Here is a 17090-nt window from a genome sequence, read left to right as displayed (position 1 = left end):
GCAGGGAGCTGTGCTGATCCTGTACGCTGTGGGACAGTGGGGGTGAGCAGGGAGCTGTGCTGATCCCGTACGCTGTGGGACAGTGGGGGTGAGCAGGGAGCTGTGCTGATCCCGTACGCTGTGGGACAGTGGGGGTGAGCAGGGAGCTGTGCTGATCCCGTATGCTGTGGGACAGTGGGGGTGAGCAGGGAGCTGTGCTGATCCCGTATGCTGTGGGACAGTGGGGGTGAGCAGGGAGCTGTGCTGATCCCGTACGCTGTGGGACAGTGGGGGTGAGCAGGGAGCTGTGCCGATCCCGTACGCTGTGGGACAGTGGGGGTGAGCAGGGAGCTGTGCTGATCCCGTACGCTGTGGGACAGTGGGGGTGAGCAGGGAGCTGTGCTGATCCCGTACGCTGTGGGACAGTGGGGGTGAGCAGGGAGCTGTGCTGATCCCGTACGCTGTGGGACAGTGGGGGTGAGCAGGGAGCTGTGCTGATCCCGTACGCTGTGGGACAGTGGGGGTGAGCAGGGAGCTGTGCTGATCCCGCACGCTGTGGGACAGTGGGGGTGAGCAGGGAGCTGTGCCGATCCCGTACGCTGTGGGACAGTGGGGGTGAGCAGGGAGCTGTGCTGATCCCGTACGCTGTGGGACAGTGGGGGTGAGCAGGGAGCTGTGCTGATCCCGTACGCTGTGGGACAGTGGGGGTGAGCAGGGAGCTGTGCTGATCCCGTACGCTGTGGGACAGTGGGGGTGAGCAGGGAGCTGTGCTGATCCCATACGCTGTGGGACAGTGGGGGTGAGCAGGGAGCTGTGCTGATCCCGTACGCTGTGGGACAGTGGGGGTGAGCAGGGAGCTGTGCTGATCCCGTATGCTGTGGGACAGTGGGGGTGAGCAGGGAGCTGTGCTGATCCCGTACGCTGTGGGACAGTGGGGGTGAGCAGGGAGCTGTGCTGATCCCGTACGCTGTGGGACAGTGGGGGTGAGCAGGGAGCTGTGCTGATCCCGTACGCTGTGGGACAGTGGGGGTGAGCAGGGAGCTGTGCTGATCCCGCACGCTGTGGGACAGTGGGGGTGAGCAGGGAGCTGTGTCGATCCCGTACGCTGTGGGACAGTGGGGGTGAGCAGGGAGCTGTGCCGATCCCGTACGCTGTGGGACAGTGGGGGTGAGCAGGGAGCTGTGTTGATCCCGTACGCTGTGGGACAGTGGGGGTGAGCAGGGAGCTGTGCTGATCCCGTACGCTGTGGGACAGTGGGGGTGAGCAGGGAGCTGTGCTGATCCCGTACGCTGTGGGACAGTGGGGATGAGCAGGGAGCTGTGCTGATCCCGCACGCTGTGGGACAGTGGGGGTGAGCAGGGAGCTGTGCTGATCCCGTACGGTGCTCCCTGATGGGACAGTGGGGGTGAGCAGGGAGCTGTGCTGATCCCGTACGCTGTGGGACAGTGGGAGGGAGCTGTGCTGATCCCGTACGCTGTGGGACAGTGGGGGTGAGCAGGGAGCTGTGCCGATCCCGTACGCTGTGGGACAGTGGGGGTGAGCAGGGAGCTGTGCTGATCCCGTACGCTGTGGGACAGTGGGGGTGAGCAGGGAGCTGTGCTGATCCCGTACGCTGTGGGACAGTGGGGGTGAGCAGGGAGCTGTGCCGATCCCGTACGCTGTGGGACAGTGGGGGTGAGCAGGGAGCTGTGCTGATCCCGTACGCTGTGGGACAGTGGGAGTGAGGAGGGAGCTGTGCTGATCCGTACGCTGTGGGACAGTGGGGGTGAGCAGGGAGCTGTGCTGATCCCGTACGCTGTGGGACAGTGGGGGTGAGCAGGAAGCTGTGCCGATCCCGTACGCTGTGGGACAGTGGGGGTGAGCAGGGAGCTGTGCTGATCCCGTACGCTGTGGGACAGTGGGGGTGAGCAGGGAGCTGTGCTGATCCCGTACGCTGTGGGACAGTGGGAGTGAGCAGGGAGCTGTGCTGATCCCGTACGGTGCTCCCTGATGGGACAGTGGGGGTGAGCAGGGAGCTGTGCTGATCCCGTATGCTGTGGGACAGTGGGGGTGAGCAGGGAGCTGTGCTGATCCCGTACGCTGTGGGACAGTGGGGGTGAGCAGGGAGCTGTGCTGATCCCGTACGCTGTGGGACAGTGGGGGTGAGCAGGGAGCTGTGCTGATCCCGTACGCTGTGGGACAGTGGGGGTGAGCAGGGAGCTGTGCTGATCCCGTACGCTGTGGGACAGTGGGAGTGAGCAGGGAGCTGTGCTGATCCCGTACGCTGTGGGACAGTGGGGGTGAGCAGGGAGCTGTGCTGATCCCGTACGCTGTGGGACAGTGGGGGTGAGCAGGGAGCTGTGCTGATCCCGTACGCTGTGGGACAGTGGGGGTGAGCAGGGAGCTGTGCTGATCCTGTACGCTGTGGGACAGTGGGGGTGAGCAGGGAGCTGTGCTGATCCTGTACGCTGTGGGACAGTGGGGGTGAGCAGGGAGCTGTGCTGATCCTGTACGCTGTGGGACAGTGGGGGTGAGCAGGGAGCTGTGCTGATCCCGTACGCTGTGGGACAGTGGGGGTGAGCAGGGAGCTGTGCTGATCCCGTACGCTGTGGGACAGTGGGGGTGAGCAGGGAGCTGTGCTGATCCCGTACGCTGTGGGACAGTGGGGGTGAGCAGGGAGCTGTGCTGATCCCGTACGCTGTGGGACAGTGGGGGTGAGCAGGGAGCTGTGCTGATCCCGTACGCTGTGGGACAGTGGGGGTGAGCAGGGAGCTGTGCTGATTCCGTACGCTGTGGGACAGTGGGGGTGAGCAGGGAGCTGTGCTGATCCCGTACGCTGTGGGACAGTGGGGGTGAGCAGGGAGCTGTGTTGATCCCGTACGCTGTGGGACAGTGGGGGTGAGCAGGGAGCTGTGCTGATCCCGTACGCTGTGGGACAGTGGGGGTGAGCAGGGAGCTGTGCTGATCCCGTACGCTGTGGGACAGTGGGGTGAGCAGGGAGCTGTGCTGATCCCGTACGCTGTGGGACAGTGGGGGTGAGCAGGGAGCTGTGCTGATCCCGCACGCTGTGGGACAGTGGGGGTGAGCAGGGAGCTGTGCCGATCCCGCACGCTGTGGGACAGTGGGGGTGAGCAGGGAGCTGTGCCGATCCCGTACGCTGTGGGACAGTGGGGGTGAGCAGGGAGCTGTGCTGATCCCGCACGCTGTGGGACAGTGGGGGTGAGCAGGGAGCTGTGCTGATCCCGTACGCTGTGGGACAGTGGGGGTGAGCAGGGAGCTGTGCTGATCCCGTACGCTGTGGGACAGTGGGGGTGAGCAGGGAGCTGTGCTGATCCCGTATGCTGTGGGACAGTGGGGGTGAGCAGGGAGCTGTGCTGATCCCGTATGCTGTGGGACAGTGGGGGTGAGCAGGGAGCTGTGCTGATCCCGTACGCTGTGGGACAGTGGGGGTGAGCAGGGAGCTGTGCTGATCCCGTACGCTATGGGACAGTGGGGGTGAGCAGGGAGCTGTGCTGATCCCGTACGCTGTGGGACAGTGGGGGTGAGCAGGGAGCTGTGCTGATCCCGTACGCTGTGGGACAGTGGGGGTGAGCAGGGAGCTGTGCTGATCCCGTACGCTGTGGGACAGTGGGGGTGAGCAGGGAGCTGTGCTGATCCCGTACGCTGTGGGACAGTGGGGGTGAGCAGGGAGCTGTGCTGATCCCGTACGCTGTGGGACAGTGGGGGTGAGCAGGGAGCTGTGCTGATCCCGCACGCTGTGGGACAGTGGGGGTGAGCAGGGAGCTGTGCCGATCCCGTACGCTGTGGGACAGTGGGGGTGAGCAGGGAGCTGTGCTGATCCCGTACGCTGTGGGACAGTGGGGGTGAGCAGGGAGCTGTGCTGATCCCGTACGCTGTGGGACAGTGGGGGTGAGCAGGGAGCTGTGCTGATCCCGTACGCTGTGGGACAGTGGGGGTGAGCAGGGAGCTGTGCTGATCCCATACGCTGTGGGACAGTGGGGGTGAGCAGGGAGCTGTGCTGATCCCGTACGCTGTGGGACAGTGGGGGTGAGCAGGGAGCTGTGCTGATCCCGTATGCTGTGGGACAGTGGGGGTGAGCAGGGAGCTGTGCTGATCCCGTACGCTGTGGGACAGTGGGGGTGAGCAGGGAGCTGTGCTGATCCCGTACGCTGTGGGACAGTGGGGGTGAGCAGGGAGCTGTGCTGATCCCGTACGCTGTGGGACAGTGGGGGTGAGCAGGGAGCTGTGCTGATCCCGCACGCTGTGGGACAGTGGGGGTGAGCAGGGAGCTGTGTCGATCCCGTACGCTGTGGGACAGTGGGGGTGAGCAGGGAGCTGTGCCGATCCCGTACGCTGTGGGACAGTGGGGGTGAGCAGGGAGCTGTGTTGATCCCGTACGCTGTGGGACAGTGGGGGTGAGCAGGGAGCTGTGCTGATCCCGTACGCTGTGGGACAGTGGGGGTGAGCAGGGAGCTGTGCTGATCCCGTACGCTGTGGGACAGTGGGGATGAGCAGGGAGCTGTGCTGATCCCGCACGCTGTGGGACAGTGGGGGTGAGCAGGGAGCTGTGCTGATCCCGTACGCTGTGGGACAGTGGGGATGAGCAGGGAGCTGTGCTGATCCCGCACGCTGTGGGACAGTGGGGGTGAGCAGGGAGCTGTGCTGATCCCGCACGCTGTGGGACAGTGGGGGTGAGCAGGGAGCTGTGCTGATCCCGTACGCTGTGGGACAGTGGGGGTGAGCAGGGAGCTGTGCTGATCCCGTACGCTGTGGGACAGTGGGGGTGAGCAGGGAGCTGTGCCGATCCCGTACGCTGTGGGACAGTGGGGGTGAGCAGGGAGCTGTGCTGATCCCGTACGCTGTGGGACAGTGGGGGTGAGCAGGGAGCTGTGCCGATCCCGTACGCTGTGGGACAGTGGGGGTGAGCAGGGAGCTGTGCTGATCCTGTACGCTGTGGGACAGTGGGGGTGAGCAGGGAGCTGTGCTGATCCCGTACGGTGCTCCCTGATGGGACAGTGGGGGTGAGCAGGGAGCTGTGCTGATCCCGTACGCTGTGGGACAGTGGGAGGGAGCTGTGCTGATCCCGTACGCTGTGGGACAGTGGGGGTGAGCAGGGAGCTGTGCCGATCCCGTACGCTGTGGGACAGTGGGGGTGAGCAGGGAGCTGTGCTGATCCCGTACGCTGTGGGACAGTGGGGGTGAGCAGGGAGCTGTGCTGATCCCGTACGCTGTGGGACAGTGGGGGTGAGCAGGGAGCTGTGCCGATCCCGTACGCTGTGGGACAGTGGGGGTGAGCAGGGAGCTGTGCTGATCCCGTACGCTGTGGGACAGTGGGAGTGAGGAGGGAGCTGTGCTGATCCGTACGCTGTGGGACAGTGGGGGGTGAGCAGGAAGCTGTGCCGATCCCGTACGCTGTGGGACAGTGGGGGTGAGCAGGGAGCTGTGCTGATCCCGTACGCTGTGGGACAGTGGGGGTGAGCAGGGAGCTGTGCTGATCCCGTACGCTGTGGGACAGTGGGAGTGAGCAGGGAGCTGTGCTGATCCCGTACGGTGCTCCCTGATGGGACAGTGGGGGTGAGCAGGGAGCTGTGCTGATCCCGTATGCTGTGGGACAGTGGGGGTGAGCAGGGAGCTGTGCTGATCCCGTACGCTGTGGGACAGTGGGGGTGAGCAGGGAGCTGTGCTGATCCCGTACGCTGTGGGACAGTGGGGGTGAGCAGGGAGCTGTGCTGATCCCGTACGCTGTGGGACAGTGGGGGTGAGCAGGGAGCTGTGCTGATCCCGTACGCTGTGGGACAGTGGGGGTGAGCAGGGAGCTGTGCTGATCCCGTACGCTGTGGGACAGTGGGAGTGAGCAGGGAGCTGTGCTGATCCCGTACGCTGTGGGACAGTGGGGGTGAGCAGGGAGCTGTGCTGATCCCGTACGCTGTGGGACAGTGGGGGTGAGCAGGGAGCTGTGCTGATCCTGTACGCTGTGGGACAGTGGGGGTGAGCAGGGAGCTGTGCTGATCCTGTACGCTGTGGGACAGTGGGGGTGAGCAGGGAGCTGTGCTGATCCTGTACGCTGTGGGACAGTGGGGGTGAGCAGGGAGCTGTGCTGATCCCGTACGCTGTGGGACAGTGGGGGTGAGCAGGGAGCTGTGCTGATCCCGTACGCTGTGGGACAGTGGGGGTGAGCAGGGAGCTGTGCTGATCCCGTACGCTGTGGGACAGTGGGGGTGAGCAGGGAGCTGTGCTGATCCCGTACGCTGTGGGACAGTGGGGGTGAGCAGGGAGCTGTGCTGATCCCGTACGCTGTGGGACAGTGGGGGTGAGCAGGGAGCTGTGCTGATTCCGTACGCTGTGGGACAGTGGGGGTGAGCAGGGAGCTGTGCTGATCCCGTACGCTGTGGGACAGTGGGGGTGAGCAGGGAGCTGTGTTGATCCCGTACGCTGTGGGACAGTGGGGGTGAGCAGGGAGCTGTGCTGATCCCGTACGCTGTGGGACAGTGGGGGTGAGCAGGGAGCTGTGCTGATCCCGTACGCTGTGGGACAGTGGGGGTGAGCAGGGAGCTGTGCTGATCCCGTACGCTGTGGGACAGTGGGGATGAGCAGGGAGCTGTGCTGATCCCGCACGCTGTGGGACAGTGGGGGTGAGCAGGGAGCTGTGCTGATCCCGTACGCTGTGGGACAGTGGGGATGAGCAGGGAGCTGTGCTGATCCCGCACGCTGTGGGACAGTGGGGGTGAGCAGGGAGCTGTGCTGATCCCGCACGCTGTGGGACAGTGGGGGTGAGCAGGGAGCTGTGCTGATCCCGTACGCTGTGGGACAGTGGGGGTGAGCAGGGAGCTGTGCTGATCCCGTACGCTGTGGGACAGTGGGGGTGAGCAGGGAGCTGTGCTGATCCCGTACGCTGTGGGACAGTGGGGGTGAGCAGGGAGCTGTGCCGATCCCGTACGCTGTGGGACAGTGGGGGTGAGCAGGGAGCTGTGCTGATCCTGTACGCTGTGGGACAGTGGGGGTGAGCAGGGAGCTGTGCTGATCCCGTACGGTGCTCCCTGATGGGACAGTGGGGGTGAGCAGGGAGCTGTGCTGATCCCGTACGCTGTGGGACAGTGGGGGTGAGCAGGGAGCTGTGCTGATCCCGTACGCTGTGGGACAGTGGGAGGGAGCTGTGCTGATCCCGTACGCTGTGGGACAGTGGGAGTGAGCAGGGAGCTGTGCTGATCCCGTACGGTGCTCCCTGATGGGACAGTGGGGGTGAGCAGGGAGCTGTGCTGATCCCGTATGCTGTGGGACAGTGGGGGTGAGCAGGGAGCTGTGCTGATCCCGTACGCTGTGGGACAGTGGGAGGGAGCTGTGCTGATCCCGTACGCTGTGGGACAGTGGGGGTGAGCAGGGAGCTGTGCTGATCCCGTACGGTGTGGGACAGTGGGGGTGAGCAGGGAGCTGTGCTGATCCCGTACGCTGTGGGACAGTGGGAGGGAGCTGTGCTGATCCCGTACGCTGTGGGACAGTGGGGGTGAGCAGGGAGCTGTGCTGATCCCGTACGCTGTGGGACAGTGGGGGTGAGCAGGGAGCTGTGCTGATCCTGTACGCTGTGGGACAGTGGGGGTGAGCAGGGAGCTGTGCTGATCCCGTACGGTGCTCCCTGATGGGACAGTGGGGGTGAGCAGGGAGCTGTGCTGATCCCCGTACGCTGTGGGACAGTGGGGGTGAGCAGGGAGCTGTGCTGATCCCGTACGGTGCTCCCTGATGGGACAGTGGGGGTGAGCAGGGAGTTGTGCTGATCCCGTACGCTGTGGGACAGTGGGTGTGAGCAGGGAGCTGTGCTGATCCCGTACGCTGTGGGACAGTGGGGGTGAGCAGGGAGCTGTGTTGATCCCGTACGCTGTGTGTGGTAAACCACTGTTTGTATCCCTGTTTGTCCTGTTTGTATTCCACTGTGTACATGCCTGGACATGCCTCGGCTGACTCCTCCCACAGGTCCTCGTATAAAGGTGACTGCTCCCCAGCCCTTTGTATCCTGGACCGGTCGACCACGCGAGGCAGACCTCCATTCTGTTGTTAATAAAAGCCTTCAGTTACTCTTCTAACTCTCAGTCTTTTATGAGTAATTGATAGCGCATCAATTTTATTAACAACATTTTTATAATGGAGAAGATCCTCACACCAGCATGCCTGGACTTAGATCATCGGGAGGCGGACTCATCCACCAAGTTTACTCACTGGCTTAAGTGTTTCGAAAAATTCCTGACCGCCTCCGAAGCAATCAAATCAGACGAGGACAAACTGGATGTCCTGACCTCCAAAGTGAACCACCGAGTGTACTCGGTCATCCAAGACGCGACCTCGTACGCGGACGCTATCAAGCTCCTCAAGGACCAGTACACGCGCCCAGTGAACGAAGTGTACGCCAGGCACCTCCTGGGGAGTCGTAAACAACAACCTGGGGAATCGACCGTGGAATACCTTCAGGCACTGTCTGTGCTTGGCCGGGCCTGTGGTTGTAAGGATGTAAAGGCCGCCGTGTACACAGAGGAACTTATCCGGGACGCTTTTGTAGCGGGCCACAGATCCAATTACACCCGACAGCGACTGTTGGAGCAGAGTGACCTCGACCTCAACAAGGCCTCTGAACTCGCACTATCGTTGGATGCAGCCTACCAGGGCATGGATGCCTACTCCTCTGCACCGTGGACGCCGCGGGGAATGACAGCCTGGGACACGGTAGGACCGCCTCATAGCGCCGTGCCACCCCAGCCACACCCCAACAACGGCCCAACTACCGCAGCAGTGTCCCAAGGCCAGACAGCAGTGCCCCAAGGCCAGAAATGCTACTTCTGTGGCCAGGCAAAACACCCCAGAGCGCGCTGCCCGGCGAAAAACGCGATCTGCTCGGGCTGCGGGAAGAAGGGACACTACGCTAGCGTCTGCAGGGCCAAAGCCACCCCGAACCCCAGCAGCGCCGCGTGTGGGCCATGCGGGCCGCCATCTTGGACCTCCCCGGCCATGTGCGAATCACCGGTACAGCAGCCATTTTGGACGCCTCCAGCCACATGGGGATCATGGACGCCGCCATCTTGGACGACAGCCGGGACGCAGCAGGCCCCCGACACCGCCTCATCTGATACCCGCAGCGACACACCGACCCCTACGCTGGCATCCGTTACACTGGACCAAGCGAGACCGCACCAACTGGCCAGTTCCACAATGGACATTAAGGTAAATGGTCACGATACAATCTGCCTTTTTGACTCTGGGAGCACGGAGAGCTTCATCCACCCCGACACGGTGCGGCGTTGCTCTCTCCCAGTCCTGCCTGCGCAACAGCGGATTTCTATGGCCTCCGAGTCCCAGTCGGCGGACATCGGCAGCTACTGCGTGATGACACTCGTAGTAGACGGGACCGTGTACGATCATTTTAAACTTCTGTTCCTGCCCGACCTCTGCGCTGCCGTCCTGCTGGGGTTAGATTTTCAGTGCCACCTTAAAAGTGTTACGATGGCGTACGGTGGACCCCTACCCCCACTCACAGTCCGCAGCCAGCAGCTTCCAAATTGCCCGCCGCGCACCAGGTGCAACCTCTCCACACTCAGAGTCACCCCCCCACCACTGTTTGCTAACCTCACCCCCGACTGTAAGCCCATCGCCACAAAGAGCAGGCGATACAGTGCCGGGGACAGGGTTTTCATTAAAACCGAAGTGGAGCGGCTCCTGAAGGAAGGGATTATTGAGGGCAGCACCAGCCCCTGGCGAGCCCAGGTTGTGGTCGTTAAGACCGGCGAGAAGCAGCGCCTGGTCATCGACTACAGCCAGACAATAAATCGCTACACCCTGCTGGACGCCTACCCACTCCCCCGCATAGCTGATATGGTCAACCAGATCGCGCAGTACCGCGTCTTCTCGACCATTGACCTGAAATCAGCGTACCACCAGCTCCCCATCCGCCCTGAGGACCGCCAGTACACTGCCTTTGAGGCAAACGACCGCCTCTATCACTTCCTTAGGGTTCCCTTTGGCGTCACCAACGGGGTCTCCGTCTTCCAAAGGGAGATGGACCGGATGGTAGATCAAAATGCGTTGCAGGCCACTTTCCCATATCTGGACAATGTGACCATCTGCGGCCGTGACTTGCAGGACCATGACGCAAACCTCGAAAAATTCCTCCGCACCGCCCAACTCCTAAACCTGACATATAAGAAGGAGAAGTGCATATTCCGCACAAACCGCCTCACCATCCTTGGCTGTGTTGTGGAACACGGAGTCATCGGCCCCGACCCCGACCGGATGCGTCCCCTTATGGAACTTCCACTGCCCCACTGCCTCAAGGCCCTGAAGAGGTGCCTAGGGTTTTTCTCCTATTACGCCCAGTGGGTCCCCTACTATGCGGACAAGGCCCGTCCGCTGATCAAGTCCACCTCTTTTCCCTTGACGGCAGAGGCCCGCTTAGCCTTCCACCGTATCAAGGAGGACATTGCCAAAGCCACCATGCACGCAGTGGACGAATCCATCCCCTTCCAGGTGGAAAGCGACGCGTCCGACTTTGCCCTGGCTGCTACCCTCAATCAGGCGGGGAGACCCGTGGCCGCCTTTTCACGAACCCTCCAAGGCCCGGAGACCAGACACTCCGCTGTTGAGAAGGAGGCCCAGGCGATTGTGGAGGCTGTGCGTCATTGGAGGCACTACCTGGCCGGAAAACGATTTACCCTGCTCACTGACCAGCGTTCAGTGGCTTTTATGTTTAACAACAAGCAGAGGGGCAAAATCAAAAATGACAAGATCTTGAGGTGGAGAATCGAACTTTCCACTTACAACTACGAGATCTTGTACCGGCCCGGGAAGCTAAATGAACCCCCGGATGCGCTATCGCGTGGCACCTGCGCCAGCGCGCAGATCGATAGACTGCGGGCCCTCCACAATGACCTCTGCCACCCGGGGGTCACCAGGTTCTTCCACCTCATCAAGGCCCGCAACCTGCCTTACTCTATTGAGGAGGTCAGGACCATGACCAGGAACTGCCAAGTCTGCGCTGAGTGCAAACCGCACTTTTATAGACCAGACAGGGCCCACCTGATAAAAGCCACTCGCCCCTTCGAGCGCCTGAGCGTTGATTTTAAAGGGCCTCTCCCCTCCTCCGACCGCAATGTGTACTTCCTCAATATTATTGATGAGTACTCCCGTTTCCCGTTCGCCTTCCCCTGCCCGGACATGACCAGTGCCACGGTCATTAAATGTCTGAACGACCTCTTCACCCTGTTCGGCTTCCCCAGCTATATCCATAGTGACCGGGGCTCATCGTTTATGAGCGACGAACTCCATCAGTACCTGCTAACTAGGGGTATTGCCACAAGCAGGACCACCAGTTACAACCCCCGGGGGAACGGACAGGTGGAAAGAGAAAATGCGACAGTGTGGAAGGCCGCCCTGCTAGCTTTAAAGTCTAGGGGCCTTCCAACCTCCCGCTGGCAGGATGTGCTCCCCGATGCGCTCCACTCTATTCGGTCACTGCTCTGCACTGCCACTAACGCCACCCCTCATGAGAAAATGTTTGTCTTCCCAAGGAAGTCCACATCGGGGACATCGCTACCGCCATGGCTGACGTCCCCAGGGCCGGTCCTACTGAGAAGACACGTGAGGACCCATAAAACGGACCCCCTGGTCGAGAGGGTCGACCTCCTCCACGCCAACCCCCAGTATGCTTACATCGCATACCCGGACGGGCGGGAGGACACAGTCTCCATACGAGACCTCGCACCCTCGGGGGCCGCAGTAACCCACTACCCACTACCACCCCCCCCCCCCCCACGATCCGATATCCAGACCCAGCAGACGGCAGGCCTGGGCCCCGCGACCCGCTCGACATCTACGAGGACGACACGCCTGTGCCACAGCCCACGCAGGACTCGACGCCGGAAGCTTCACTACCCCTGCCGTCGCCACGCCGATCACAGCGGCAGACAAGACCTCCGGAGAGACTCCAATACACTAACTTTTAATACACTTCACCCCGCCGGACTCAATTTTAAACAAGGGGTGAATGTGGTAAACCACTGTTTGTATTCCTGTTTGTCCTGTTTGTATTCCACTGTGTACATGCCTGGACATGCCTCGGCTGACTCCTCCCACAGGTCCTAGTATAAAGGTGACTGCTCCCCAGCCCTTTGTATCCTGGACCGGTCGACCACGCGAGGCAGACCTCCATTCTGTTGTTAATAAAAGCCTTCAGTTACTCTTCTAACTCTCAGTCTTTTATGAGTAATTGATAGCGCATCACTGTGGGACAGTGGGGGTGAGCAGGGAGCTGTGCTGATCCCGTACGCTGTGGGACAGTGGGGGTGAGCAGGGAGCTGTGCTGATCCCGTACGCTGTGGGACAGTGGGAGGGAGCTGTGCTGATCCCGTACGCTGTGGGACAGTGGGGGTGAGCAGGGAGCTGTGCTGATCCCGTACGCTGTGGGACAGTGGGGGTGAGCAGGGAGCTGTGCTGATCCCGTACGCTGTGGGCCAGTGGGGGTGAGCAGGGAGCTGTGCTGATCCCGTACGCTGTGGGACAGTGGGGGTGAGCAGGGAGCTGTGCTGATCCTGTACGCTGTGGGACAGTGGGGGTGAGCAGGGAGCTGTGCTGATCCCGTACGCTGTGGGACAGTGGGGGTGAGCAGGGAGCTGTGCCGATCCCGTACGCTGTGGGACAGTGGGGGTGAGCAGGGAGCTGTGCTGATCCCGTACGCTGTGGGACAGTGGGGGTGAGCAGGGAGCTGTGCTGATCCCGTACGCTGTGGGACAGTGGGAGGGAGCTGTGCTGATCCCGTACGCTGTGGGACAGTGGGGGTGAGCAGGGAGCTGTGCTGATCCCGTACGCTGTGGGACAGTGGGGGTGAGCAGGGAGCTGTGCTGATCCCGTACGCTGTGGGACAGTGGGGGTGAGCAGGGAGCTGTGCTGATCCCGTACGCTGTGGGACAGTGGGAGGGAGCTGTGCTGATCCCGTACGCTGTGGGACAGTGGGAGGGAGCTGTGCTGATCCCGTACGCTGTGGGACAGTGGGGGTGAGCAGGGAGCTGTGCTGATCCCGTACGCTGTGGGACAGTGGGAGTGAGCAGGGAGCTGTGCTGATCCCGTACGCTGTGGGACAGTGGGGGTGAGCAGGGAGCTGTGCTGATCCCGTACGCTGTGGGCCAGTGGGGGTGAGCAGGGAGCTGTGCTGATCCCGTACGCTGTGGGACAGTGGGGGTGAGCAGGGAGCTGTGCTGATCCTGTACGCTGTGGGACAGTGGGGGTGAGCAGGGAGCTGTGCTGATCCCGTACGCTGTGGGACAGTGGGGGTGAGCAGGGAGCTGTGCCGATCCCGTACGCTGTGGGACAGTGGGGGTGAGCAGGGAGCTGTGCTGATCCCGTACGCTGTGGGACAGTGGGGGTGAGCAGGGAGCTGTGCCGATCCCGTACGCTGTGGGACAGTGGGGGTGAGCAGGGAGCTGTGCTGATCCCGTACGCTGTGGGACAGTGGGGGTGAGCAGGGAGCTGTGCTGATCCCGCACGCTGTGGGACAGTGGGGGTGATCAGGGAGCTGTGCTGATCCCGTACGCTGTGGGACAGTGGGGGTGAGCAGGGAGCTGTGCTGATCCTGTACGCTGTGGGACAGTGGGGGTGATCAGGGAGCTGTGCTGATCCCGTACGCTGTGGGACAGTGGGGGTGAGCAGGGAGCTGTGCTGATCCCGTACGCTGTGGGACAGTGGGGGTGAGCAGGGAGCTGTGCTGATCCCGCACGCTGTGGGACAGTGGGGGTGATCAGGGAGCTGTGCTGATCCCGTACGCTGTGGGACAGTGGGGGTGAGCAGGGAGCTGTGCTGATCCCGTATGGTGCTCCCTGATGGGACAGTGGGGGTGAGCAGGGAGCTGTGCTGATCCCGTACGCTGTGGGACAGTGGGGGTGAGCAGGGAGCTGTGCCGATCCCGTACGCTGTGGGACAGTGGGGGTGAGCAGGGAGCTGTGCTGATCCCGTACGCTATGGGACAGTGGGGGTGAGCAGGGAGCTGTGCTGATCCCGTACGCTGTGGGACAGTGGGGGTGAGCAGGGAGCTGTGCTGATCCTGTACGCTGTGGGACAGTGGGGGTGAGCAGGGAGCTGTGCTGATCCTGTACGCTGTGGGACAGTGGGGGTGAGCAGGGAGCTGTGCTGATCCCGTACGCTGTGGGACAGTGGGGGTGAGCAGGGAGCTGTGCCGATCCCGTACGCTGTGGGACAGTGGGGGTGAGCAGGGAGCTGTGCTGATCCCGTACGCTGTGGGACAGTGCGGGTGAGCAGGGAGCTGTGCCGATCCCGTACGCTGTGGGACAGTGGGGGTGAGCAGGGAGCTGTGCCGATCCCGTACGCTGTGGGACAGTGGGGGTAAGCAGGGAGCTGTGCTGATCCTGTACACTGTGGGACAGTGCGGGTGAGCAGGGAGCTGTGCCGATCCCGTACGCTGTGGGACAGTGGGGGTAAGCAGGGAGCTGTGCTGATCCCGTACGCTGTGGGACAGTGGGGGTGAGCAGGGAGCTGTGCCGATCCCGTACGCTGTGGGACAGTGGGGGTAAGCAGGGAGCTGTGCTGATCCTGTACACTGTGGGACAGTGCGGGTGAGCAGGGAGCTGTGCTCCTGATCCTGTATGTTGCTTCTTTTCTGTAATCTGTGTGCAGCACAGCATTCCTCCTAATTTTATCTCCTTCCTCAGATCCAGCCTGACCTCCGGGAGCTCATGGAGACAATGAATCGGATGAGTAACCTGCCACCGGATTTTGAGGGAAAGGAGAGAGTGGACCAGTGGTGAGTTTTCACAGAGTGAACATGGACAGACTATCTCCTCTGGCTATGTGGGATCATCAATTCAAAATGGTCACAGAGAGTGAGGAGAGCGATCAGGAGAAATTGATTTACACAGAGTTGTTGTTGGAGCAGGGAATGATTCACCACAGCGAGTGGGTGAGGCATGGACTATTGCAACTTTTACGGGAAACTTTGGATAAAGATCTGAAGCAGAGAAAGATATCGGGACAGTGGGATTAGTTTGGGATTGATACAGGACTATGGGGAGAGAGCGGGACAGTGGGATTAGTTTGGGATTGATACAGGGCTATGGGGAGAGAGCGGGGCAGTGAGATTAGTTTGGGATTGATACAGGGCTATGGGGAGAGAGTGGGGTTGTGGGATTAGTTTGGGATTGATACAGGGCTATGGGGAGAGTGCGGGCAGTGGGATTAGTTTGGGATTGATACAGGGCTATGGGGAGAGAGCGGGGCAGTGGGATTAGTTTGGGATTGATACAGGGATATAGGGAGAGCGGGACAGTGGGATTAGTTTGGGATTGATACAGGGCTATGGGGAGAGAGCGGGGCAGTGGGATTAGCTTGGGATTGATACAGGGCTATGGGGAGAGAGCAGGGTAGTCGGATTAGTTTAGGATTGATACAGGGCTATGGGGAGAGAGTGGGGCAGTGGGATTAGTTTGGGATTGATACAGGGCTATGGGGAGAGAGTGGGGCAGTGGGATTAGTTTGGAATTGATACAGGGCTATGGGGAGAGTGGGGCAGTGGGATTAGTTTGGGATTGATACAGGGCTATGGGGAGAGAGTGGGGCAGTGGGATTAGTTTGGGATTGATACAGGGCTATGGGGAGAGAGTGGGGCAGTGGGATTAGTTTGGGATTGATACAGGGCTATGGGGAGAGACCGGGGCAGTAGGATTAGTTTGGGATTGATACAGGGCTATGGGGAGAGAGTGGGGCAGTGGGATTAGTTTGGGATTGATACAGGGCTATGGGGAGAGAGCGGGGCAGTGGGATTAGTTTGGGATTGATACAGGGCTATGGGGAGGGAGCTCTGTTGTGATGATGGAATCACTCCCCTTTATGCCAGCCTTGCTGTGTTTTGCAGGTTACAGAAGCTCAGTGGAATGTCAGCCTCCGATGAGCTGGACGATGCCCAGGTGCGTCAGATGCTCTTTGATCTGGAGTCTGCCTATAACTCGTTCAACAGGTTCCTGCACTCTTCATAAAGGACCGTTTGAGGAGTGCAGTTCTGGAAATAGTACTTTGGGACAGCTTCCTGCAATCCTCCAGCTCGCTTGATGGTCTTTTCTAACTGCTGAATGAAACTTCCACCAAAACTGCTTCTTCCTCTTTCCCCAATTCCTATCTTTCACAAGGAATGGGAGGTGTCCGTGTCCGTGTCTTTGTTTAGACACAGTATCTGGTTTAAGAGAGATTTACTTTGTTCTTTCCTGGTCCCTGTATGATTGTTTTTTTTATGTCTCTGAATAAAATGGTACCTAAGTTGAAATGTCATTCTCAGTATGTTGGCATGTTTGCCCCACTCTGAATGGTCACTGAACGGCGTTGGTGTTCAGTAAATATCACCTGTGAAGCGCATTTACCTGGGTGGTGAATCACCTGTGAAGTGCATTTACCCGGGTGGTGAATCACCTGTGAAGTGCATTTACCCGGGTGGTGAATCACCTGTGAAGTGCATTTACCTGGGTGGTGAATCACCTGTGAAGTGCATTTACCCGGGTGGTGAATCACCTGTGAAGTGCATTTACCCGGGTGGTGAATCACCTGTGAAGTGCATTTACCTGGGTGGTGAATCACCTGTGAAGTGCATTTACCTGGGTGGTGAATCACCTGTGAAGTGCATTTACCCGGGTGGTGAATCACCTGTGAAGTGCATTTACCTGGGTGGTGAATCACCTGTGAAGTGCATTTACCTGGGTGGTGAATATCACCTGTGAAGTGCATTTACCTGGGTGGTGAATCACCTGTGAAGCGCATTTACCTGGGTGGTGACTCACCTGTGAAGCGCATTTACCCGGGTGGTGAATCACCTGTGAAGCGCATTTACCTGGGTGGTGAATCACCTGTGAAGCGCATTTACCTGGGTGGTGAATATCACCTGTGAAGCGCATTTACCTGGGTGGTGAATATCACCTGTGAAGTGCATTTACCTGGGTGGTGAATATCACCTGTGAAGTGCATTTACCTGGGTGGTGAATATCACCTGTGAAGTGCATTTACCTGGGTGGTGAATCACCTGTGAAGTGCATTTACCTGGGTGGTGAATCACCTGTGAAGTGCATTTACCTGGGTGGTGAATCACCTGTGAAGTGCATTTACCTGGG

The 17090-nt window shown here is 60.5% G+C and overlaps 1 protein-coding gene across 3 annotated transcripts in view; it reads left to right on the top strand.

Annotated features, from left to right (window-relative positions):
* vps28 (VPS28 subunit of ESCRT-I) overlaps positions 1-16260 on the top strand; it is a 31178-nt gene extending 14918 nt beyond the window's left edge. For all 3 annotated transcript variants that reach the window (XM_085987225.1, XM_085987223.1, XM_085987224.1), the window contains 2 exons: positions 14652-14743; positions 15851-16260. In XM_085987225.1, coding sequence (XP_085843351.1) covers positions 14652-14743; positions 15851-15971 — 213 coding nt within the window. In that variant the 3' untranslated portion in view covers positions 15972-16260. The remainder of the gene's footprint in view (positions 1-14651; positions 14744-15850) is intronic.
* Positions 16261-17090: the final 830 nt, after the last annotated feature.

This window comes from Somniosus microcephalus, chromosome 5, assembly GCF_052327205.1.
Source record: "Somniosus microcephalus isolate GS21.2 chromosome 5, FLI_Smic_1.0, whole genome shotgun sequence".
In the NCBI taxonomy this organism is placed as follows: domain Eukaryota; kingdom Metazoa; phylum Chordata; class Chondrichthyes; order Squaliformes; family Somniosidae; genus Somniosus; species Somniosus microcephalus.
This window is presented reverse-complemented; position numbering and strand designations above follow the sequence as displayed.